The following is a 25,372-nucleotide window of genomic DNA, read 5'->3' as shown; positions in this document are numbered from 1 at the left end:
TAATTCATGTAATGTTCCATAATTTGCATAAATGGTAAAAATCTCATTCTTGGGCTCATGTAGTGGGAAAATATGTTCTCAATTTTAAAAAAGGCTTTATGAAGGAGTGTTATTGGAAAAAACGTTGTATATAAGGGTACTTAAAATTTTGCAGAAAAATGGATTTAAAGATAAGTTTATTTTGGTATAAAATTCTGGAAATCCACGTATAGTTTTTTCATAATATGCATTTTCCATGAGTTTTTTGAAGATGTAACTGAAACTACTAACATTTTCAGAAAGAGATGTATGGGCACCAACTTCTAAGAATACAACTTTGTTGAACTTTAGCACCAACTGTATACATTAACAATTGATATCTACAGTAATTAAAAACAGGTTACTCTGTACAATCTGTTCTTCGTTTCTTCTGTAGTGCAAAAATTTAGGCTCTGCCAAAAATGGAGAAAAAAAAACAAAAACAAAAAAAGCCACTGCTGTAATGTGCGTTTACTCATAGGAAGAGGTCTCATCTTTTTAAAAACAGGAGTCTTCTTTTTAAAATGGAGACAACTCAAAGTTAGAGAAAGCCCTGAATCTGGTTAAGAAATTGAAGTAAACATAAGAGAGAGTCACCAGCACGTTTTTACAAAGGCCGAGGACAGGTGTGATTGTCCCCAGGGCAATGATCAAACTGAGCCTGACAAACACAAAGGGTAAATCCTGCAGCAGGATGCCCAGACAACTGAGAAGAGGATTTTGGGGGGTGAATATAATGCGAAGGAGAGAAATGAAACTGAATAAGTAGACTGGATACAGCCAGTTTGTCTTGTACACGTTAGGGTGACCGGCCACTCGCACCATCTCTATTGTGTCAGACCACAGCAGAAAGCTCCAGAGGAATATCTCGGCCCGGACATCTCGCCGGGACATTGTCTTCAGGATTCCGGAGCCAAAGAAAGGCTCCTGGGGCCCAGCGAACATGGGGACGGCGCTGTGTGTCAGTGCCCCTGGGGGCTGCCACGTCTCAGAGGGGCTGGCTGCGCGGGGAGAGGCAGCGTTCTCTCCATTTTGCCTCACTTGTTCCGTCACAGTTCTTACTTGTTGCAAAGAGGACGTGTGGATGTGTTTATCTTCGTTACCTGCAACAGATTGATTTAGCTTAATTTTTACATGAACATACTATATAAATTATACATTATAATCATATATCAATTTTATAGTTTAATATTTATAATTTCTAAAATTTAAAAATATTATTTTGTTTTATTGAAATTTAAAATCTAAAATTTGATTTACAAATAAAATTCTAGTTCTTTTATTAGAATCCATTTTAAATATCGAAGTTCAAGGTAAGAGCATACTCGAAAAATACAGAAATGGAGAAGGAGCCTGGTGTCTTGGTGTTTTCCTGGATATGCATTCTAAGCCACGTGTACCATTTTATAGCAAGAGTCATTATTTGCTACTGAGCAAATTGCTACTTTCACACATTATCTCATTTGATCCTAAGAACAAAGCTGAGAGACAGGATTACTATTCCAATTTCCAAATATGAAAACTGGGATGCAAAAGGTTAAATAAGGCCTGAATGCAAAAACACAGTTAGCAATGGACAGAATTGGAATTCCCACCCAGATCCGTGTGACTCCAATTGACAAACTCTTAATGTGATGGTTGGTATTACCTGTCCAGAGGCAATACATCATGTGCTAATTACAAAACACAGAGCTATCATAAAGTTCACCAGTCCAAGCCTTTCATTTTATTAGATGAAGCAGAAGTGCACAATTCTCCACCATGGAGCTGGGTGCTAGGAGGGACTCTGTTTGACCGCTAGAGATTCACGGGGAAGAGTAACACGCTGAATTCAAGATTTTAAAGCTGTTCTTCCCCAAAGGGTTTGAAGTGTTTAGTAGAAAGCATCTCTTCTGTGGCCATGAGACTGAGGCTGTCAGCACACCAGTAACTGAATGAGTAGGGAATCTGAGTTGTCACCATCTCGGCATGTGTGTGCCCCTCGCTGTGTACAGGTGGGTGTCACGGTTAGAATTTATGGACAGGTCCTCACATCTTAAAATCTACAGCTAATGTTGATGGCATTGTTTTCAGACATGAAAGGTGTATACCACATTCTTTTTCAAATAGCTGTCCACCTAAACACTATTTTGTTGCCAACAATTTATCAGACCTTGACAAAGTCTACTCAGTGAACATGCTGAGCTGCCACATTACTGATAGGACACAATCGCAAGGCAGTCATTAAATGGAATAGCTCTAAAGGTTAAAGATTCAACGTCAACAAGAATTTGTTGTACTGCATTGAGCTGAAAGTGAAAACATTTTAAAATAAATGTTATGATGAATGACTATTAAAATGCTTGATTACTACAAGTAGGAGGGTTTATAAAAGACACAACAACCCTCAGTTTTCTTTCACACAGCTGGAGACTTACTTTACAATTTTAAGTGTGGGTTGACTATTTTTAAAAACTAAAAAGATAATCTAAATTCTTGATGAACTTACTTCCATTATGAATCATTTATAAGCAAATGCTAAAATCCACGACCGCTATAGGCACCTTGACCAACTGTGCAAGTCACAGCAGCCTGAGTGACTATCACTTTAAAAAACAGTACTCACATAAGAGAGAAAACTATCTATTAGTTGCCTTTTATTTTTGACTACAAGAATTCATATTTTTTAACCTGAAATGGTCAGTTGCATCGCTCCTTTTAATAAGAAAAGTCAGTACAGAAAATGTTGCTTAGAGGATGTCATGTCCTAGAAAACACTCCTTCAACTCTCTTAACAGATAAAGCTGTTGGAAGGAAAATCCAAATGCCTTTGTCAGCGTTAAGAACACAGTGTATAATCTGGGCTTGTGAAAGATGAATGCAAATTCAGCATTATTTCAAAGGCAGGAAGTAGCAATCTAAGCAGTGACACATTCACATTTTTTAAACAGTCAATGAGAGTTGATATCTGAGGATAAGAGCTCTTGGTAGAAACAATGAATTTTTTGCTACAGTTTGGTTCCGATGAGATACTAAGGCCCCAATCCACATAACACTGGGTGAAAGGAGGCCTGGGAACTTCCTATCGCTCCGTAGCTTGATGGGGACTGGTTTAGATTTGGGGGTATGGAGACTCTGGTGTCCTGTTTTTCAAGTGAAGAGCACCAGAAGTACTAACAGGAAAGTTCTGTTGGCCTCCCTAAGGGCAGGGGAGGGTTGAAGCAGCCAAGAGATCTTTGGGCTTTCAAGTGAACCTGGACCCTGCCATGAGTCTCTGAGCAGTGTCAATGGTCATGTGTACGAGTTGACTCCCTTTGGCTTCAAGATTAGCATCCTCTCCAAATAAGTTCTTGAAAAAAAAAAAAATGAATTCATTTATTTGAAAGGCACAGCAACAGAGAAAGAGAGAGGAAGAGAGAGGCAGAGAGAAAGATCTTCCATCCACTAGTTCATTCCTCAAACAGCTCCAACAGCCAATTCCGGGCCAGGTCCAAGGCAAAAGCCAGGAACTTTATCCCGGTCTCCCACATGGCTGGCAGGGTCTGGCCATCCTCCTTGCTGCCTTCTCAGGAACATTAGCAAGGAGCTGGAAGGAAGTACCCCAGCTGGGACTCGAACTGGCACGCCAGTATGGGCTACCAACATGCCAGTGACAGCTTAACCCACTGCACCACAACACCAGCCACCAAATTTTGTACTTTTAAAAATTTCCACCTACAGCTGGAATTCTTTTCCTTGTCCCAGTTAGTTGAGATTTATTCAATTTGGGTACTACAATATTTATTTTTGCAAAACCCTATTAAAAATGTAAGCATAGAGTGATGCACTCACTTCCAGAGAGGTTCACATCCCTTGTAAGAAGGAAAAGTAGCAGCCATTCTATGTGGCTCCCACATCTGATGTCAGTTGCCGAAACAAGCTTTTGTCCTCACTATGCAAACTAGATAATGAAGGAAATGTAATTTCAACAACAGACTAATGTTCAATGAGGCAACTCCTACCTCTTTAACATTATTTATTGACACTGATTTATTTCTGTCACTTGTTCCCCCAATTTTTTTTGAAAAAGATTTTATTTGTCTGAAAGGCAAAATGACAGAAAAAGATCTTCTATCTACTGGTTCACTCCCCCCAAATGTTTGCAACAGCTGGGGGTGGGCCAGGCCGAAGCCCGGACCAGGGAACTCCATCCAGGTCTCCCATGTGGGTGGCAGGGGCTGAAACACTAGGGCCATCCTCTGCTGCCCTTCCAGGCACATTGGCAGGGAGCTGGATCAGAAGTTGAGCAACTGCAATTGCAGGCAGCAGCTTAACCCTCTGTACCACCACCACGCCAGCTCTTCCCCAGAAGTTTTTGGAACAGGGTGAAAAATAAGATGTGGCACATCAAATCAGCAGAGAGCAGTTTCTGAAGTGAGCATGTACTCCTTTTGCAAAGAGAATATGGAAGCCATACGTTATGAAAATAAAAGGAGAGGAGAAAAGAAAAGAGGAACCACAAGAAAAGGAATCTAAAAACAAGTCTGCAGCATGGTTAATAGATAATGATAGATAACAAAAACACACCAGGCTTCCCACTGCAGTGACAAACACACACATGAGTGCTGTACCCGCCCTCGACTAGACACCAGCAGATGGTGTAGCATATACGAGGGCACTTCCAAATGTCTGTGAGAAAATTGAATTGAAAGCTTATTTTGGTGCAAAGAAATTTTGAAGTCCATGCATAACTTTTCTATGCTAGGCATTTTCCATGAACTTTTTGAAGGCCCCTTGTGGTATGGAGAAAGGCCTCCCCTCCCTGACTGTGTCTACTGTAATCACACCAAAAAATATAGATTAATAAATGTTGGCAAGGAAAGTAAACTCAGGGCCGGTGCTGTGGCACAACAGGTAAAGCCACCGCCTGCAGTACCGGCATCCCTTATGGGCACTGGTTTGAGACTCAGCTGCTCCACTTCTGATCCAGCTCTCTGCTGATGGCCTGGGAAGGCAGTGGAAGATGTTGGGTCCCTGCACCCACGTGGGATTCCTGGAAGAAGCTCCTGGCTCCTGGCTTCGGATTGGCTCAGCTCCAGCCATTGCAGCCATCTGGGGTGTAAACCAGTGGATGGAAGACCTCTCTCTCTCTCTCTCTCTCTCTCACTCGGCCTCTGCCTCTCTGTAACTCTGCCTTTCAAATAAATCAATCAATCTTAAAAAAAAAAAAGGAAAGGAAATTCTATGACTAGAGACTGGGACAGGGATCCAAACTAGACAGCCTAGTTCAGGAAGACTGATCTGAGAAGCGGGAAGAATAAGTAGGAATCAACTGGATGCAGAAAAAAAAAAAAAAAATCTCACCAGGCAGAACAGCATGGGTCCTTCAGCTGTCATGTGCTGAAGGAAGAAGAGCTCTGGAGAGGATGGGAGGTAGAGAGGAAAAGGAAAAAGATGGGAGTTATGTACTGTCTAGATGCGAGGCATTTTTCTAAGTCCTTTATATGGATTAACTCACTTGTGAAAACCCAATGATGGCCGGCGCCGCGGCTCACTAGGCTAATCCTCCACCTTGCGGCGCCGGCACACCGGGTTCTAGTCCCGGTTGGGGCGCCAGTTCTGTCCCGGTTGCCCCTCTTCCAGGCCAGCTCTCTGCTGTGGCCAGGGAGTGCAGTGGAGGATGGCCCAAGTGCTTGGGCCCTGCACCCCATGGGAGACCAGGAGGAGTACCTGGCTCCTGCCATCGGATCAGCGCGGTGCGCCGGCCGTAGCACGCCAGCTGTGGCGGCCATTGGAGGGTGAACCAACGGCAAAGGAAGACCTTTCTCTCTCTCTCTCTCTCACTGTCCACTCTGCCTGTCAAAAAAAAAGAAAAGAAAGAAAGAAAGCCCAATGATGTAGATACTATTATTTTCCCATTTTGATGATGCGTTAGTTACCTGAGGCATAGAGAGATTAAGAATTGTTTTCAAAATTACACAGCTCTCAAGTAGAGAGACCAGAACTTGAACCCCCAACTCTAAACAATTTTACCATACTGTCTGTGGCAAAGACAAGTCAGACAGAGCCTTGTAGGCCAGGATAAAAATCGGGCACATGATTCCGAACCCCACAGAAAGTCTGTGAATAGAAAGACCCACTGACCAGAGAATGAAAGGCACTGGAGTCAGAGGCAACACGGAGAGCTTAGCGAAAAGGCGGCTGATGTTAGATGAGATTGTTGCTCAGTTCATAGAAACCCGGAGATGAAGAACCACTCAGATTAACAGTATGACTGCTCGTGGTTAACATCCCCAAATCTAATTTTCCTGAGGGGAAAGAGTTCTAGAGAAAGCTAATAACTATTTTCTAGAAAAAGCTAATAACGATTCAGGATAACACTAGAAAAAAATCCAGAGAAGAAAATTCATGTTTCCATTAAAATAATGTTTAAGACAGATTAAGTACACAAAGCACTTTTAGTCACTAATACTTTCAAAGAACAAGAAGGGGAAGAAGCAATAAATGAGCATGTACCCTAAAGGTAAACCATGATCATTGTTATTTTGACACTGTCCCTCGCTGAGATCAAGAGGACTTGTAATACTGACAATTAATAAATAATGAATCACGGAACTTACCTCCCAGGTGGTTATAATGTAGGAATAAATCAATATCCATAAAGCATGTAAAAACAGTGTCTGACACACAGAAAAGTCATCCGGTAAATAAGGCAATAGCTAAACAACTATTGTCTTCATTGGAAGAGGATAGAAAATATTGGAGCACAGTAAATAATAAACATAGCAATAGCTAAACAATTTATTGTCTTAACTTAATTGGAAACAATAGAAAATGCCAGAATGTAGTAACTAGTAAGACTGATGGCAGCCTGTTACACTTTAGCTACCTGGTGCCCCTTCAGTCTGAAGAAGTCAAAAAGTTTGAGAAATAGTGTTACACGTCAGAGCCTTAAGATCCTGAGTTTAGTTCTTAGATTTGCCAGTTCACATCACAAAGAAAAATGCTACCCTAGAGAAAACAACCTGTAGAGCAGGACACAGCTTTACCCCAGCTAGCAAGAGCTCACATGGTGTCTTCCCAACTCCACAATCAGTGTCCAGTGATGCACTCTGGGAGCCAACATTGGTCAAGGCAGGGGGATTTATACCATAGAAACTGGCAGCTGCTCAAAACTAGGACTTCCCTCTACCCCACCTTGGAGAAGCAGTTGATTCAACGCTAACCGGCATAGTATTACCTGCTTAGACTGGATGTGCATTTTCACTAAACAATAATAATGAATTTAGCCAGATATTCAGCCATCAGTTCTGGCACAGTGAGCATAAATCCTCAGCTGAGATAACCTTCTTTACAAATGGAGTTATACTGTTATCCACCAAATTCAGAAGTCCTAAGATCCAACTTTAGTTCCCTGCCACATCTTGCATAAATCTAACCTTCAATGAATGTATCCTTTCTAAATTTTAGGCAAAGCAAAATTTTTTTTAGTTATAAATATATTTTTTAATTTATTTATTTGACAGGTAGAGTTATAGATAGTGAGAGAGAGAGACAGAGAGAAAGATCTTCCTTCCGTTGGTTCACTCCCCAAATGGCCGCTACAGCCAGAGCTACGCCAATCCGAAGCCAGGAGCCAGGCGCCTCCTCCCGATCTCCCGTGCAGTGCAGGGCCCAAGCACTTGGGCCATCCTCCACTGCACTCCTGGGCCACAGCAGAGAGCTGGACTGGAAGGAGAGCAACCGGCACAGAATCCGGCTCCCCGACCGGGACTAGAATCCGGGGTGCCGGCACCACAGACAGAGGATTAGCCTAGTGCACCATGGCACCGGCCCCACAAAGCCAAATTTTTTAAGAATTCTTTTTCATCTGAGGACCCAAATAAAAGCTTAAGTGGTTTAAAGAACAGTTTCCCCTCAACCATTACTTTAGTCTACATTCATCTAGCACTGGACAAGAAGAGCTAACAACTGATAAGTTTATCAATTTAAAAATATGCTATATTTTAAAGAATGAGAAAACTTTTTAATCTAAATTTCCTAATCTTCAGATTTTCATTTAGGATATTCTGGCCTCTCATTATAGTTGACAGCTGTTTAGGCTGTGAGTTAATTTATATTCTACACACACACACACACACACACACACACTGTATTTATATATTTTATAAATTCACAAGTAGAAAAACACCAAATTATACATATCATGTAGTTCTAGATATTTTTGACTAGAAATGCATAATATATAAAGCAATACATGCTAAATTCTTCATGTTCCCTTATTCTTATTGGTCTCCTTGAAATTTTTATTTTATAATCTATATAAAATAACCTTGAAAATATTTATATGAAGCATAAACAGTAAGGTAAAAAGTTGAAAACATGTAATTATCTCACCATGAACATAAATAATTGTACACTCTGAAGCAGTTTGAGATGTCTCTACCAGTGTGTCCTTCGTAATTACAAATATGCAGGAGTACTAAGTGCTTGGACACAGACAGGAACGAGGAAGTCTAATCTGAGTCCAAGCTGAGTGATCAAAACGGATCCAGACAGGAAGGAGCCTGATTCATGGCCTCTAGAGCACCCGCTTCAGCTCCAACGACACGTACGTGCTGTGCGGTGCATTCAAGTCTTTTTATGCCCGCTAGACCATGAGCTCCAGCAAAGGAGGGCTCTGCCTATGTTAGTCACCCTTGTACCCCCAGCTCCTATTGGAGCACCTATTACTGGAATGGAATCAACCACCATAAAGATGCACTGAATAAAAGATAGGAGGAAGATTTATCTGGGTTCTCGTAGCATGAGGGAGGAATAAGCAACCTGGGGGGAGGAGGGAATCTTGCATTGAGGTGAGTGAGCCAAAGCGTGAACCCTGGACCAGTAACAGTCCCTCGGAATCAGCAGGTAGATAGGAGGACTCTGCAGTCCTGCTCAGCACCTACCACTCATTGCCCTCTGGCCCTGGTCCTAAAGAGAGCCCTTTAAGCAAGGCCTTGAGAAGTAATTCCACTAACAAGCCCTGGAAGACGTGAAGAGCGTCTGGCAGCGCAGCCTGGGGACCTGCAGAGCTCAACAGTAAGGGAAGCTGTGACATGGCACCAGGCCTGGCAGAGCCTGCCAGCCTGGTGAGGCACTTGCATAGTCTGGCAGGACTTGGGTCGACAGAGAGATGACATCAACAGCAGTAGCAGTGGTTCAAAGCATTTCAGAAGCTTCCCAGGTCACCAGGCAGGGGAAGAAAAGGACAGAGGTGTGATTCCAAGAAGACTGGATGAGCTCATTAGAAGCAGCCTTTGGAACCCTTCCCGGTAGGAGGAGTTGAACTCCAAAATAGCAGTGGAAGCAGAGTGTGAGAAAATCCATGTTCCCCTAGACAGAACCCCACTATCAATATAAGCAAAAAGTAACCATGAATGTCTGCACATTTTGCAGGCAATCAGCTCTCCCACATCCAACACAAGAAAATTTAAAGTTCTGAAAACCAATGACCTGTTCCTTTCATGTTAAACTCAAGCCATAAGAGTTGCTTTGTTCGTAATGATATGAGAAATAAAACTTAGTATTCCAGAGTTGCACATGCTTAATTCTTCATGTTCCCTAATTCTGGTCACTTCTCCTGCAATGTTTATTTCAAATACATCCTGCAATTCTCAAGGTGTTTCATTTTAGATACTAAAATTGCTCACAACTTGTTGCCCATCTAAGAAAAAACCAACAGTTGGGGATGAAATTGTTAGAAGCATATAAAGCAGTCCTAGTCAAAAACAAGTCTTCTTTCAAGATGGTGAGAGGCCCCGAGGTCCCATGCCCGTTGCCATGGACCTCATTCCAGGATCACTTGTGGCTCAAGCCACACGGATCAAGTCCTGACAGCTGGTGCTCCATCAGGAGGCATGAATCACACGTTCTACCCTTGTCTCATCCCAGGCTGGGAATGGCCATTTACTTTTTGAGAAGGGAAAAAAAAGAAGTCCTAGAACTGATAAACGTTCCTGAAACTTCCCTCTTCTAAATAACCAGGGGGGCTGGTATGAAAGGAAATAGACTCCCTCTTGGCATGGCCCTGAACACAGTGTTCCTCATCCTCATCCCTCACCACATTGCAAAATAACGCATTATGGAAACCAGCTCACATACTGGGCTCAGATTGTATAATAAGCTATTTCTTAAAAAGAAACAAAGAGGAACTCAAAAATGCCATTCATGTTATTCAGGAAAAAAAGCAGTGCTCCCTTTTTCCTCCTTTTCACCACTGTGCCATTTCTTACATTCTATTTGGTTAGGGTGTGATGAGCTACATTTCAAAGAAAACTAGAGAGCAAATTCCTGTAGGCATTTGGATTTATCTTCAGAGCTTTCACCTTGACATTTGTCACAGCTCTTAATACTTCCTCTACTCAGGCGTTGTCTATCAGGATGTTTTTGTTTTGTTTGAGTAGCTTTAAAACAGCACAGATGCCAGATTCTGCCTCCCTATCTGTTGATCAACAGGGATAGCTCATTAATATGTATTCTTTTAAAAAAAGAGTGGGCATGGGAGGAAAGATCTTGCATCACTGGTTCACTTCCCAAATGGCTACAACAGCCAGGCAGAAACCAAAGCCAGGAGCTCCATCCAGGTTTTCCACAAGGCCCAAGCACTTGGAGGTCACTTTCTGTTGTTTTCCCAGGCATGTTAACAGGGAAGCAGATCAGAAACAGAGCAGCCAGGATTGAACAGGCTGGTACAGGATCCCAGGTATTACAAGCAGGGGTTTAACCCAATACACCACAATGCAGGCTCCACATATTTTTAAAAGACTCTTTTGAGGGCCGGTGCTGTGGTATATTGGGTAAAGCCGCCCCCTGCAGTGCCAGCACCCCACATGGGTGCTTGTTTGAGACCTCGCTGCTCCACTTCCAATCCAGCTCTCTGCTATGGCCTGGGAGAGCAGTACAAGATGGCCCAAGTCCTTGGGTCCCTGCACCCACATGGGAGACCTGGAAGAAGCTCCTGGTTCCTGGCTTTGGATCAACCCAGCTCTGGCTGTTGCAGCCATTTGGAGAGTGAACCAGTGGATAAAAGAGCACGCTCTCTCTCTCTCTCTCTCTCTCTCTGCCTCCACCTCTCTATAACTCTGCCTTTCAAATAAATAAATAAATCTTTAAATAAAGACTCTTCTGGTGGTTCTCACTGAAAATATGTCAGTGAGTGGTGCCTGGTTCCCTGGAAATAGATTCAGTAAGAGTCATAATTGCCATTCATTTAAGAAATCATGTTTTGCTAAGTCAGCAACAAGAAGAAATGACTCAGAAAGGCACAGAGCCTTTTCCTCCTTCCATTCCTGCTCTGCAAACCCCATGCCTGACCAGTCCCGTGGTCCCACCTCTTCCGTAGTCAATGCCTGAGAATCGTGGGAAAAAATCAGGCTCTTGATTGGTCACAGAGCAAACTCCCACTCCACTCTTCACTGCACCCTCAGCATTGTGCCAACCTCTGTGTGTCTGTCTCTAGCCCCCTTCATTCCTCTCTACAGCAGTGACCCCAGACCTTCCCCGTTCTGTTCTAGTTACTCCCTTCCATCTAACTCCATTGTTCTCAGCAGAAAATGTGCTTCCTATTTCAAAAAGAAATGTGGCAGTATCAAGTGCAAACTGCCTGCTTGCTTTCTCCCTATCCACCGGTATTGTTTCCACAACTGTCAATCACCTGGTTACTAGAACCTGGGTCTCATTCCGAAACTTTAAAAAAATTATTTTTATTCATTTGAAAGGCACAGTTACAGAAAGAGAGAGAGAGAGAGAAAAACAGAGAGAGAGAAAGAGAAACAAAGAGAGAACACGCACTTCCATCTGTTGGTTTACTCTCCAAATGGCTGCAGCAACCAGGGCTGGGTCAGGCCAAAACCAGGAGCCAGGACTCCATTTCGGCCTCTCCCATGGTGATATGGAATGCCTCTCCCACAGGCAGTGGCTTCGCCTGCTGCGCCACAATGCCAGTCCCAATATCAAACATTTTTAAAGCCTTCTTGTTGATGTTAATGTACAGCCAAAGGTGAGAACTGCTCCTCTTAATTAAAGAAATAAATCAGAATCATCAATGAGGTTTTCTTTCTAAAAATCATCTTGTAGCCCAATTCCAGCCCCAAGGATCTCAGTTCAATTCATCAGGGGTACCTATGTTTGGCATTGACCATTTTAAGAGATTTATTTACTTATTTGGAAGTCAGAGGTACAACGATGAGGGATAGACAGACAGATCTCCCATTCACTGATTCACTCCCCATATGGCAGCACTGGCTGGGGCTGTGCCTGGTTGAAGCTAGGAGCCCACAGCTTCTTCCAGGTCTCCCACATGGGTGCAGGAACTCAAGTACTTTGGCCATCTTCTGCTGCTTTCCCAGTTCATCCGCAGGGAGCTGGATTGAAAGTGGAGCAGCTGGGACATGAACCAGAGTCCATGTGGGATGCTGCAGCCTTACCAGCTATGCCACAGCGCTAGCCCCTGGCATTGACATTTTTAAAAGACTTTATTGAGTGCTTTTTGTATTATGAAAATAATAGAGTAAATGGACAGGGATACAACAGAGGCAGAGTTTACAATTTTCATCAGATCAAGGGAATGATCGTTTCTAATTTGTTTCATATAAATTAACAAAGGTGTACCCCAAAGAGAACCCTACTTTTCTCATTAAACATTGAAGTACATATTTTAAAGAAAATAATTGGTAAATAATGTTCACTTATAGTGAAAACAGAGTTTTTAAGCATAATGCCAAAGACTGAAACATAAATATTAAAATATGTCCAAAGTTAAATTTTCTAAATAATAAGAATACCTAGTAATATTAAAGGCAAGTGATAACTTTGAAGTATATGCTTCATCTATGACAGGCAAAGCTTAACATCCTTAAAATATATAGAACTTATGAATCAGTAGTAAAAAGAAAATGGACATACCAACAGCAGACACATCAAGGAGATAGATATACAAATAAACAAATAGGCAATAAGCCTATGAGGAAGTGTCAAAAACATGAACTTCTTTTAAAAAGAAAATTTTAATGGTAGCAACATATAATTCTGTTTATGAAATGGGCAAAGATAAAGTGGAATAAATTATCCAGTGTTAAAAGGTTGAGGAGAAACAGATAATTTCTTCAGCTGTCATTCAGAAGGTCAATTAGGGCAATTCTTTAGAGAGAGCAATTTAACAACACAGAGGGGGAAAAAACATAAAATCTTGCATAGATTTTAAGCCAGAAATTCCACATCTATGTGTTTAACCTAAGAAAACTATCATGTATGCTGCTGAAGTCCCAGTGGCACTTGGCCCAAGTCTCTGGGGATTAAAGAGACTACACAGAAGGAATTGGACCAGGGCCCTTGTGAGCAGATTTATTTGAAAACCTTACCCTGCCAGCATCATGCCTGGCATCTCTCACTGACGTGACAGTGGAAACCATCTCCTTTGCAGAGCACTGAGCTTTTCCACCCAAACAGCCTGTTAACCTCACCTCCAGCCAGCCATCTGTGACTGCGATTGAGATAGCCCTAGAGTAACCAACTCACTTTTGTGACACTGCACCATTTATACAATCCCCTTATGACACATTCTATGTTTCCTGGCATGTGCAGCCACCCCATAATAGTCACTTTCTTCTGGCAGTGCTGTTGCCAAGGAGTCTGGGCATGAGCAGATGTGCCAGGTCTTCTGAGGACACTGTGCAGTCATGATCCTGATATCACTCAGCTCTCGTCCAGCAGCAATTAACTCTCTCTGTCCCCAGGTCCTGTCTGGCCAGTCATCCCACTGAGTGATTTCTGACTCACACTCGGCACAGGATTCTGCCCCGCACATACAGGTGTGCTGTGATCTTAGCTCATCACCCCTACCTAACTCAAACACACATCACCTTACTCATTCTAACCATATCCATGTCTTTTCCTGCTCAGTCCTTTTTACTGCAGAACAAGAGTCATAAGTTTCATATTATAAGAGTTTATGATTGTTTAAAACTAGAACAAATCTGGTTGTTCAACTTCAGAGGATTCAAGAAATATATTATGCTTCACTGATATCATGGATTATGACTTGACCAACAGAAACAGCACTGTGGGGGCCAGCACTGTGGTGCAGTGAGTGATGCCACTGTCTGCAGTGCCAGCATCCCATATGCACACCGTTTGAGCCCCGGCTGCTCCACTTCTGACCCAGCTCTCTGCTATGGCCTGGGAAAGCAATAGAAGATGGCCCAAGTCCTAGGGCCCTTGCACCTGCATGGGAGACCCGGAAGACGCTCCTGGCTCCTGGCTTCGGATTGGCTCAGCTCCAGCCATTGTGGCCATCTGGGGGAATGAACCAGCAGACGGAAGACTCACTCTCTTTCTCTCTCTCTTCTCTCTTTCTCTCTCTCTCTCTCTCTCTCAGCCTCTACCTCTCTGTAACTCTGCCTTTCAAATAAATAAATATATCTTAAAAAAAAAAAAAGAAATAGCACTGTGGAAACAGATGTACTTACTAGAATGATACCCACCATACACTGTAAAGTGGGAAAAATTAAGAAATAGGCTTTCTTAATTGAAGAATGTTCATCAAGATGCCATCAGTTATAGAAATTTCTGGTTTGTAAGATTACAGTTGATATACATTTTGCTTATCTCTGTTATACAACCTTTATCAATGGATGTATCCTTTAAGAAAAATTTAAAAACTAGATATAAAATGCTTCAAAATAGCATGTTTTAAAAGTAGTATGTTTTTTGTAGGTGTTGGGCCTCAAATCCTACCAGGATGGGGCTGTTCTATCTGAAAATCTGAATCAGCTTAGTGCAGCAGCAGGCATGAGCTCTTAGTGGGGCTCCCTTTGCCTCTAGGAGGTACAAAGTTGGGAGTCCCGGGGAGCTGGGTCTGGAAAGATCATGTTGGTCCCTCAGTATGGTTCTGCCCTAGAAATACATACAGCCTGAAACTCTGCATGAAATGCAGGAAATGGTTTAGCAAACTTAATAGAACCTTTTTTTTCCAAATGGAATCTGACATAAAATATTAATTCCTAAAAAAAGAAAAATTGAATTGGTCTGATTGAAGTAGGAAGTGGGGCATCTGGAGACTCCAATTCAACCTCCCTCCCTCTGCAACAACCCTCACCCCATACACACACACTCCGTGCAAATTTTCATAGTAGCTCTCGATACAACTTTGTAGATTTCCAAAGTGACGATTTGATAAACAAGTAGTGTTGGTTTTAAGAAGGCAACTTCAATTCCAGCAACAGGTTTGTTTATTCAGGGTGTAAAATCCAACTGAAGTCATTTTTATTTCCTAAGCACACCCATTCATGACATGCACACTTGATTTCCTTGAGCCCAGCCATTCTTCAAAGTAAGAAAGCTTCCACTACCACATCTCCCTGCAAACTCCTGCAAAGCCCTGGTCCCCTTTTTAGTCATTTCTGACTTCTACTACCTTTAATAAAACTAAGTGTCCTTCATCTTTGGCCCCACAGTACTTGACTATTGTCTTCCATCCTACCACTTTGCAACAAGTGGTGTCTAAGCTAAGCTACAAATATGACAACACTACAGAAAGTCCATGTAAAATAGAATCCATGTAGAGCTTTTCATAATACACATTTTTGATGAAACAGAACTTTTTGAAGGGCACTGGTATATACGTATTTCAAAAAAAATTTCCCCCCAAATAAACTTCTCTTTTAACTCTGGTTTCCTGAGAACTTTTGGAAGCAGCTTTCTGTTATTCAAGGGAGTTCCATAGCTAGGAAAGAAAATTCCCCCACAACAGTGGACAGCATCACAGGTCTGACTGCAGCCACTGTTTATATGGAGGCTGAGGAATCTAGATGGTGGCAGGGAAGGAAATCTAATGGTGCCTGGGATCAAGGTTTGGACAATATAGCTAAGACTGATGTAAGGACAGGTTATGAGACTCTATGGAAAAAAAGCCACCTGAAAAGAAGGCTCAAGTAACTGGGTTCCTTTCAACCATGTGGGAAGACTTGGATTGAGTTCCTAGCTCCTGCCTTTGGTCCCAACCTGGGGTCATTTTAGGCTTTCGCGAACTAAATCAGCAGATGGGATCACTCTCAATCTGCCTCTCAAGCCAATTAATAAACTCTTTTTAATTTTAGAAAAAAAGAAAGAATACATCTCTACCAGACCCAGCCATGAGGTCTATAGATAGGAGGGAGAATGGTGGTGTCTAGTAGTGAACTAGAATGGCCATTACTGACATCACTGAAGTTTAGCTGTTTTGTTGATACAATTACATTCTGGTGACAAAAGACTGTTTCCAAACAAAAATAGCTATTCCAGGACTCTAACCAGGATAGCTCTAGAAAAGTAGAACTTGGTGCCAGGAAGTTAATAGTCCAACCAGCGAAAGAAAGATAATCAGTCTAAAGCAATGCAATGCATCAGTCCATATCCCAGGGCACCAGCAGTTGTTTAAAGCAGAGGATCCAGCAGAAATGGTGGGAAACAGAATGACAAATTGTACGTAGGAACAAAACTAGGAACAGAGAAGGAGCAATGGGATATTCAACAGCCTGGACTAAATATGTCCAGACTCAGACAGCAAAATTCAGATGAAAATGTAAAATGAACTTTATTTGTACCCACAGATCAATAAGAATGGGGGATATTCAAGCTATCCATTGTCTTCTTGGTATTTGTTTCCATGATTAGTAGTTGACATTATTAGATACCACGTGCATCTGAGAATTCCTTGACTCTGAAATCTATGTACCAGAAAAATATTCCCAGGAGAGGCTCAATCTGTGTGAGACAATGCACTTAGAAATTGTGCCATGGTGATCACTAGACACTGAGGTATTTCCATTGGTGATAGGAAGCTAGTAGAAAGGATTTCTTGGTTCAGTGAAGACTGCTTTCAGCAGAAGCATATTTTATATACAGATTAAATTTTTATTTAAACATTTGGAAAAGGAAATGCTCCACAAATATCAAAATTTCATAGCTTAGAATTGAGGATGGTTAGGGTGATACAAGAGGGTCCCTAAACCAAGCACTATACATCACCTAAGTTTCACCTAATAGAAAGCCAAAGCTGCTACAAGCTAACAGATACTCATGTATGCATTTCAAGCTATGTGGAAAAGACAGAGAATATATGCACTTTCCTCACATCTTCTAAAGGGAGCCAAAGTATTCTAAACCTTATTTTCATCCACTTTGTCCCCGATTCACATGTAGTGAAACCATACTTTCTTAGGTTCAGATTTATGTATTAATAAGTCAATGTATTTTATGTATTAGTTTAACTTCCAGCAAACAAATGAAAATATTCCAATGGATTCAAAATCCACATAATTAGTTTGATTAATGTGCATGTTAAAATAAATACTGGGGAGCCGGCACTGTGGCATAGTGGGCTTAGCCTCCGCCTGCAGTGCCGGTATCCCATATGGGTGTTGGTTCGAGTCCTGGCTGCTCCTCTTCTGTTCCAGCTCTCTGCTATGGCCTGGGAAAGCAGTAGATAACCCAAGTGCTTGGGCCCCTGCACCCGCATGGGGGACCTGGATGAAGCTCCTGGCTCCTGGCTTTGGATCAGCACAATTCTGATCATTGCAGCCATTTGGGGAGTGAGCCAGCAGATGGAAGACCTTTATCTCTGTCCCTCTCTCTGTCTGTAATTCTACCTCTCAAACAAATAAATAATACATTTTTTAAAAATGCAGGAAGCTATTTCAGTACAAACTTTACACAAAAATTAAATGCACACATCATTAATATTTTCAAAGGTGTTTAAAAAGAACGCCAGTTTTTTAAAAATGTGATATACATTAAATAGTGGAGCTAGTAAGCCAAACATTAACCTTACTATGTCTGGGCAGAAGCAGTTTTACAAGACGTTTTAGGGTCTTCTCCCCAAGACTGACTTCTTGGGGATCTTCTTCTTGAATCTCATTGTCATCACTGCTGGATACAGAGAAAATTTCCCTTTAAAAATTCACTTGGACTCATTATTTAGCCTAGTGGTCATGACATGCACATCTCACTTTGGAGAGTCTTGTTTGATTTCTGACTCTGGCTTTTGACTAATGAAGATCCTGAGAGGCAGCAGTGATTTCTCAAGTAATTAGGTTCTTGTCACCCACATGGGAAACGTGATTGAGTTCCCAGCTGCTGGCCGTGGCCCTAGCCCAGCCCCAGCTATTGTAGGCATTTGGGAAGTGAACCAGCAGGTGGGAGTATTCTGTCAGTCTCTCTGTCTCTCAGATAAATAAATACCTTTAAAATTTTTTAATCTAACACATCATTATCAAAATAAGATGCCATTGGCTTACTCCCTAAATTATACTGTGTATTTTTTGAAAAAATAGAACCCTTCACCTGGACAGAAAGTATTAACATGAAAAACAAAGTCATCAAAATCAGGCAACTTCAAGATAGACTTGCAATCTCAGGGTGTCTAGAGATGCAGCAAAGAGTTCAGAGATTTTCAAAGCCCCTAGGTTGTAGATAAGCACACTTGGTTCTGGAGCGCACGTGCAACTTGGGTGTGTACCTGCCTCACAGATGGCTCCTGGCTGCCATCTCATCTACTTGACACCTATGTTGTGTCCACGTCCCACCCAAGGGCAAAGTGCAAAATGAGAGACTCAGAGTCTCAGATTTCATGGTGGCCTCCAGCTTGGTTTTGCTTTTAATTTGAGGAACAAAAGTGACTGGAAGGGTGGTGGTATATTACTCATAAATGGCTCTAGGAGGTATCCCTGCCACTCTGAGCATTCTCTTGTAACTCATAGCCTTTACGCCATCCGTCCCACCAGGAAGTCATCCTGCAAAACCTATCCATTTCAAATGTACAACACTACAAAAATGCTAGCCACACAATAACTGCAACACGCAAATACTACAAGTCAGACACAGATACTGTCACGTGAAATTAGACATCAGGTGGAGGAATTTATGACTGAAGAAATAAAATATTTAATTAACAAAATATTTTTTTCAAAGGCCAACCAATATTTAATTGCAACTGCTCACTTCAGTGAGCACATCTTAATTTTATTAGTGTGAGCTTTGACTTTTTTATAATCCACATTAAAAGCATATAGTCCTCTAAAACAGAACTGCAGTAGTCATATTCCTATTAGTTCCTGTAGCAAAGGCATCCAAATTGAACTCTACTCATCCAAACTTACAGTGCTAAGAAAGTTCCTAGAAAAACAGAAACCTTTATAATAACTTACTTTAAACATTAAAATTTTGGGTACCAGACATTTGTTAACTTTATTGTATCAGTACTACCAAAATGCAAAGAATAAATAACTGTCCAGCTATCAAAGTAGGTTTAAATAGAATTATGCTTAGTTATCTTCATTAGCAATCTTCTATGAGTAATGACAGCCTAGAAAGGTATAAATGCAAAGGGATTGCAAAAAGTTCATGGAAAATACATATTATTTTTTAAAAAAAACATTCATTTCCAAAAAACTTTGCACAAAAATAACTTACTGTTAATTCAGTTTTCCAGGAACTTTTTAAAAAAAGATTTATCTATGGGGCAGGCACTGTGGTATAGTAGGTTGGGCCTCTACCTGTAGCTCTGGCATCCTACATAGGATCTGGCTCCCACCCCAGATGCTCCTCTTTTGCTCCAGCTCTTTGCTTGTGACCTGGGAAGGCAGCGGAGGATGGCCTGGGTGCTTGGGCCCCTGTGCCCATGTGGGAGACCCAGAGGAAGCTCCTGGCTCCTAGATTCAGGTCAGTTCAGCTTTAGTTATTGTAGTCATGTGGGGAGTGAATCAGTGGATGGAAGACCTCTCTCTCAAATAAATAAATAGATTTTTTTAAAAGATTTATTTATTTATTTATTTATTTATTTGAAAGGCAGAGTTAGAGAGAGAGAGAGAGAGAGAGAGATCCTTCACCTACTGCATTCTCTCCCCCAAATGGCCACAACAGCCAGACCTGTGCCAGGCTAAAGCCAGGATCCAGGATCTAAGAGCCACCTCTAGATCTCCCATGTGTGTGCAGGGCCAAGTGCCTGGGCCATATTCCACAGCCTTCCCAGGTGCATTAGCAGGGGGCTGGATAGGAAGTGAAGAAGTTGAGAATCGAACCTGGTACCCAAATGGGGTGCCAGCACTGCAGGTGGCAGTTTCACCCCCTATGTCACAGTGCCAGCCCCTCTGGGGACATTTTGAAACACCCTCATATGAAGTCAGACAAGAGGGTAGCAGAAAGATGAAATGCATATAAAACTTGAAAAAACATTTATAATTGAAAGCATACTTACTCTTTTGATACCCTCTAATAGGATGAAACCTGAGTTTTTCAATAATATCAGTGATGATCAAGGATGAAATAACCAGAGATACTGGCAGGTCAGGCAAGGTATCTGGTAATACATCAACGGTAGTATTAATGGTCTTCTGAACCTGTTTTTTTTTTTTTTTTTAAAGAAAGAAAGAAAAGAAACATTAAATTACGGTGCTTTGTTCAAAATTCCTTCGGTAGTCTGAAAGCAGCACTAAATTAATTATATAGATACATTATGTAAAATACATACATTATATAAAAATAATGTATAATGTATACATACATTATATAAAATACATTTATTAAAAAATTAGAAGCTTGATTTTCAGGTTTAAGCTCCACAAGGTTCTGAACCATTTCTAAGGCTGTAATAAGGATTCACATCAATGGAACTCTTTATTCAATTAAAGATCAATCTTGGTAAATACATATGGAAATATAGTAGGCTCTTAGTAACAGTGGAATGGGTAATTCCTTCCAACTCTAAGCAGAACCTCCAAGAGTTCAGCCTCAAAGAGGTAAGGGGATGGATATTATCTTAAAGTATCTATAAAATACCTTTGACAAGCATTATATTAATGTTAATGGTGAAATCTTAAAAAGTTTTCCCCCTGGGAGCTGGCACTGCAGTATAACAGGTAAAGCCACTGCCTACGCCAGCATCCCATATGGGTGCTGGTTCAAGTCCTGGCTAATCACTTCCCCATTCAGGTCCCTGCCAATATACTTGGGAAAGCCCAAGTGCTTGGGCCTCTGCACCTTCACAGGAGTCCTGAAAGAAGCTCCTGGCTCCTGGCTTAGGTCTGACTTAGCCCTGACTACTGCAGACATTTGGGGATTGAACCAGCAGATGAAAGATCTCTCTCTCTCTCTCTGTCTCTCTCTGCTTCTCTCTCTCTTTCTCTGTCTCTCTAACTTGGCCTTTCAAATAAATAAAATAAACTGTAAGGAAAAAATGTTTTTCCCCTGAGGTGAAAAACAAAACGAAGATACCACCATAATTATTTCTATTCAACACTGGAAATTTTCACCAGCATAATAAGGCAAGAGAAAGAAATAAGCAACATAAGAATTGGAAATAAAGAAAAAATGTCATACACAAAAAATGTCCATACACAAAATTGTGTATGGAAAATGATCCCCTAAATGGATAAATTATTTCCAAATACCAACAACAAAGAGTTAGAAAATAAGATTTAAAAAACTTACACCATTCAGGGCCTGCGCTGTGGCATAGTGGGTAAAGCGGCCAACTGCAGCGCCAGCATCCCATATGGGCGCCAGTTCCAGACCCAGCTGCTCTACTTCTGATTCAGCTCTCTGCTGAGGCCTGGAAAAGCAGTGGAAGATGGTCCAGGTCCTTGGGCCCCTGCACCCACGTGGGAGACCCGTGAGAAGCTCCTGGCTCCTGGCTTCAGATTGGCACATCTCCTGCCGTTGCAGCCAACTGGGGAGCGAACCAGCAGATGGAAGACCTCTCTGTCTCTCTGCCTCTCCTTCTCTCTCTGTGTAACTCTGACGTTCAAGTAAATAAATAAATCTTTTTAAAAAATACTTATACCATTCAATGCAATTTAAATCAATATTCCAACGGTTGTGGAAAAAAAGCTGATTCTAAAATTTATATGGAAATACAAAGGGCATGAAAATCTCAAAGAAAAAGAGCAAGACCGATTTACTCTTCAGGATAAACAGAACTATTATAAATCTACATGAACCAAGACAGTGTGATGTTAGATCAGGAATAGATAACTGGACAATGAGACAGAACAGAAAGGCCAGATACAGTCCACTGCATGCACATCTGATTTACAACTGTAGAGAAATGTGGGAAGGACAGACTTTTTGATAAATGATGCTTAATCCACTAAATGTTTTTTAGGGAAATAAAACAGTAAAACCTGACTACAAATTGCACAACACATACAAAAATCAGTTCCAGGTGAATTTTTAAATAAAAGTGAACAAAAAGACAATATAGTCTCCCAGCATTATACAGAGGAATACCTTTAGGACTTTGAGGTTCAGATTCATAGTGTGACAAAATCTTTTCAAAAAACTGCCCAGAAGTGCTACGGATACATTACTTTTGAATTAGGAACTTCTGCACATCAAAATATACCATTTAAAAGGATGGAGGTTGGTCACAGAATGTGAAAATATTTGAAATACCTGTAATCAACAAAGGGCCTATAAATGTGAATATTTAAATAACTCTTCCAAATCAATTTTTAAAAAAGATTTATTTTATTTGAAAGGCAGAGGCAGAGAGAAAGAGAAAAAGGGGTCTTTCATCCGCAGGTTTATTCCCCAGATGGCTGCAACAGCTGGCATTGGGCCGATCCGAAGCCAGGAGCCAGGAGCCAGGAGCCAGGAGCCAGGAGCTTCTTTCAGGAGCTGGATCAGAAGTGGAGCAGCCGGGACTCAAACCAGCACCCAAATGGGATGTTGGTACTGCAGGCTGTGGCTATGCCACAGCGCTGGCCCCCAAAATCAATTTTAAGATAAGCAACATAACAGAAACATGGACAAGATGAAAAGATGCACAACCCCACTAAATTCCAGGGAAATGCAAATTAAAAGTGCTATGAAACTCAAGAACGTAACCCACCAAAACAGCTGACAGAAGAAAAAATGTATGGTGCCCGTACTGGTGAGCACGTGGAGCAACGGGAATGCTCATTCTCTCCTAATAAATTCTGTACTACAGAAATCAGTAAGACTCCTTGGGAACTGCTTGGCATTATCTGTTACAACTAAACATTTGAATTGTTTATGACCGGTCAGTTCCACTCCTGGGTATTTAACCAACTGAAATGCTTGCGTCTATGTCACAAGACACATGTCCAGGTATGTTCACAGCAGCATTCTTTGAAATAGCTCAAACTGGAAACAACCAAAATGGCCATCAAACAGTGGAACTGATAAATAAATTGTGGTATCTTCATGAAATGAAATTCTCTACAGCAATGAAAATGGATGACCTATAGCTATATACAAAATGAATTACCCTCTCAACCATACTTTTAAATAAAAGAAATGAGACATAAAATATATATCTTGGGGGCTGGCACTGTGGTGGAGTAGGCTAAGACTCTCCCTTGCTGAGTCCACATCCCCTATGGGTGCCAGTTTGTATTTCTGTTGCTCCTCTTCTGATCCAGCTCCCTGCTATGGTCTGGTAAATCAGCAGAAGATGGACCAAGTGCTTGGGCCCCTGCACCCATGTGGGACACCCAGAAGAAGCTCCGGGCTCCTGGCTTCAGATCATCCCAGCTCCAGCGATTGTGGCCACTTGAGGAGTGAACCAGTGGATGGAAGACCTTTCTCTCTGTCTCTCTCTCTGTCTGTAACTCTATCTCTCAAATAAATACATTTTTAAAAAATATATATATCTTACATAGACATTATATACCATATGTACATATATGTTATCTATAATTTTGCCTTATGAAAATTTCAAAAACAGGCAAACCAATCTGCAGTATTAGAAGTCAAGACAGAAGTTACCCCTGGGGAGGAGGGAAAGGGAATGCTAGCAAGGAAGGCGTGTGGGTAGATGGGGCTGGCCAACTTTACCATCTTAATCTGAGCAGTGTTTACACAGGGTCTGCTTGTGGTTCTCCATTGATGTTGTACATTTCTATTTCCATGTCAGGTACTTTGCTGTTCCACACTTAAGTGAAAAATTAAATTTAAAAAAATAATAGAAAGACATGTAGCAAAGGATGAGACATCATAGAAAAGAATCAAAAAGGTGACCAAATTCCAGATATACCATCATTACAATACTGACTTTCCTTGAAAGGTTATAAATTCAATTTGTTTTTTTTTTATTTGTTTATTTGAAAGTCAGGGTTACACAAAGAGAAAGGAAAACACACACACACACATACAGAGAGAGAGAGAGAAAGAGAGAGAGAATCCTGCAACCGCTAGTTCACTCCCCAAATGGCCACAACAGCCAAGACTGTGCCAGGCCAAGGCCAGGAGCCAAGAGCTTCTTCCAGGTCTCCCACATGGCTGCAGGGGCCCAAGCACCTGGACCATCTTTTGCTGCTTTCTCAGGCCATAGCAGAGAGTTGCATTGGAAGTGGAGCAGCTGGGACTCAAACTGGCGTCCATATGGAATGCCAGCATCACAGGTATCAGCTTTTACTCACTATGCCACAACTCTGGCTCCTGTAAACTGAACTTCTAAAGCTCTTGGGAACTCCTCAAGTGTTTTACAAGGTCTTTGGGGAGGAGGGAGGTTTAAATCATAAATCTAGATTGAAATGTTGCAGCTTCTTTGATACAAAGTACAACCCTATGGTTTCCAAAGTTATCCTACGCATTCATGTATTATCTTAATTATCCTAAATGAGGACATATTCTAACAACCGTGTAATTTCCTACATCGTACATTATGCACTATGCACCTCTTTCACAACAGTTAAGATACTCTAATTGCTTATCTATTTTCCCCTCCTCTGTGAGTATATAATCACTGAAGGGCAGAGACTGCCATATTTCCTGACTGCTCTGGACATAGTACCTAACACAGAGCCTGACCTGTAATATGCACTTAATGAATGTTTGCTCAACATATAAATGAAATATCACAAAATAACTTCAATTTTGTACTTTATAGAAGTGAAAATTATACTTTTCACAGTACCTTGCAAACTAATAAGATTAGTAGGGCATTCTTCTTTGACCTTCTTGGATAATAAAATTCTCACAGCCTGAAAATTTTGCTTATACTGTTCCTGCTTATGGATGACCATTTGAGCCTTTGGAAGTGGTGTTTAGTCAAAACATAAACTCAATATTATTTTCAAATAAATATCATGTGTAAATTACTTGTGAATTTATATAAAAGATGTTAGACTGTAAATGGCTGTTCAATTGGAATTTTTTATTTCCCATTTAGAACTGAGAGCAATTATGAAAAACATCAGGTTGGTAGAAGAAATAAATGTACATCAATTTTCAAATTCCTCACTTCTTAATTATTTTGAAATAATATCCCATCTCACACACAAATATAAAAAGTAATTTTTTAAAAATTGGGTGTTACACTTTCTTCCACAATCATATGGGTAACAGTGGTTTTTTG

General features: G+C 41.2%; 1 protein-coding gene across 1 annotated transcript in view; it reads right to left on the bottom strand.

Annotated features, from left to right (window-relative positions):
- Window positions 1–537: 537 nt before the first annotated feature.
- Window positions 538–25,372, bottom strand: part of TMEM236 (transmembrane protein 236) — a 40,748-nt gene continuing 15,913 nt past the window's right edge. The window contains 2 exon segments of the mRNA NM_001101709.2: window positions 538–1,121; window positions 20,249–20,390. Coding sequence (NP_001095179.2) covers window positions 538–1,121; window positions 20,249–20,390 — 726 coding nt within the window.

The sequence above is a fragment of the Oryctolagus cuniculus genome, chromosome 13 (genome assembly GCF_051225735.1).
Source record: "Oryctolagus cuniculus isolate XC-2025 breed Fujian yellow rabbit chromosome 13, ASM5122573v1, whole genome shotgun sequence".
In the NCBI taxonomy this organism is placed as follows: Eukaryota; Metazoa; Chordata; class Mammalia; order Lagomorpha; family Leporidae; genus Oryctolagus; species Oryctolagus cuniculus.
The sequence above is the reverse complement of the archived record's forward strand: the minus strand, read 5'-3'. Positions and strand labels throughout refer to the sequence as shown.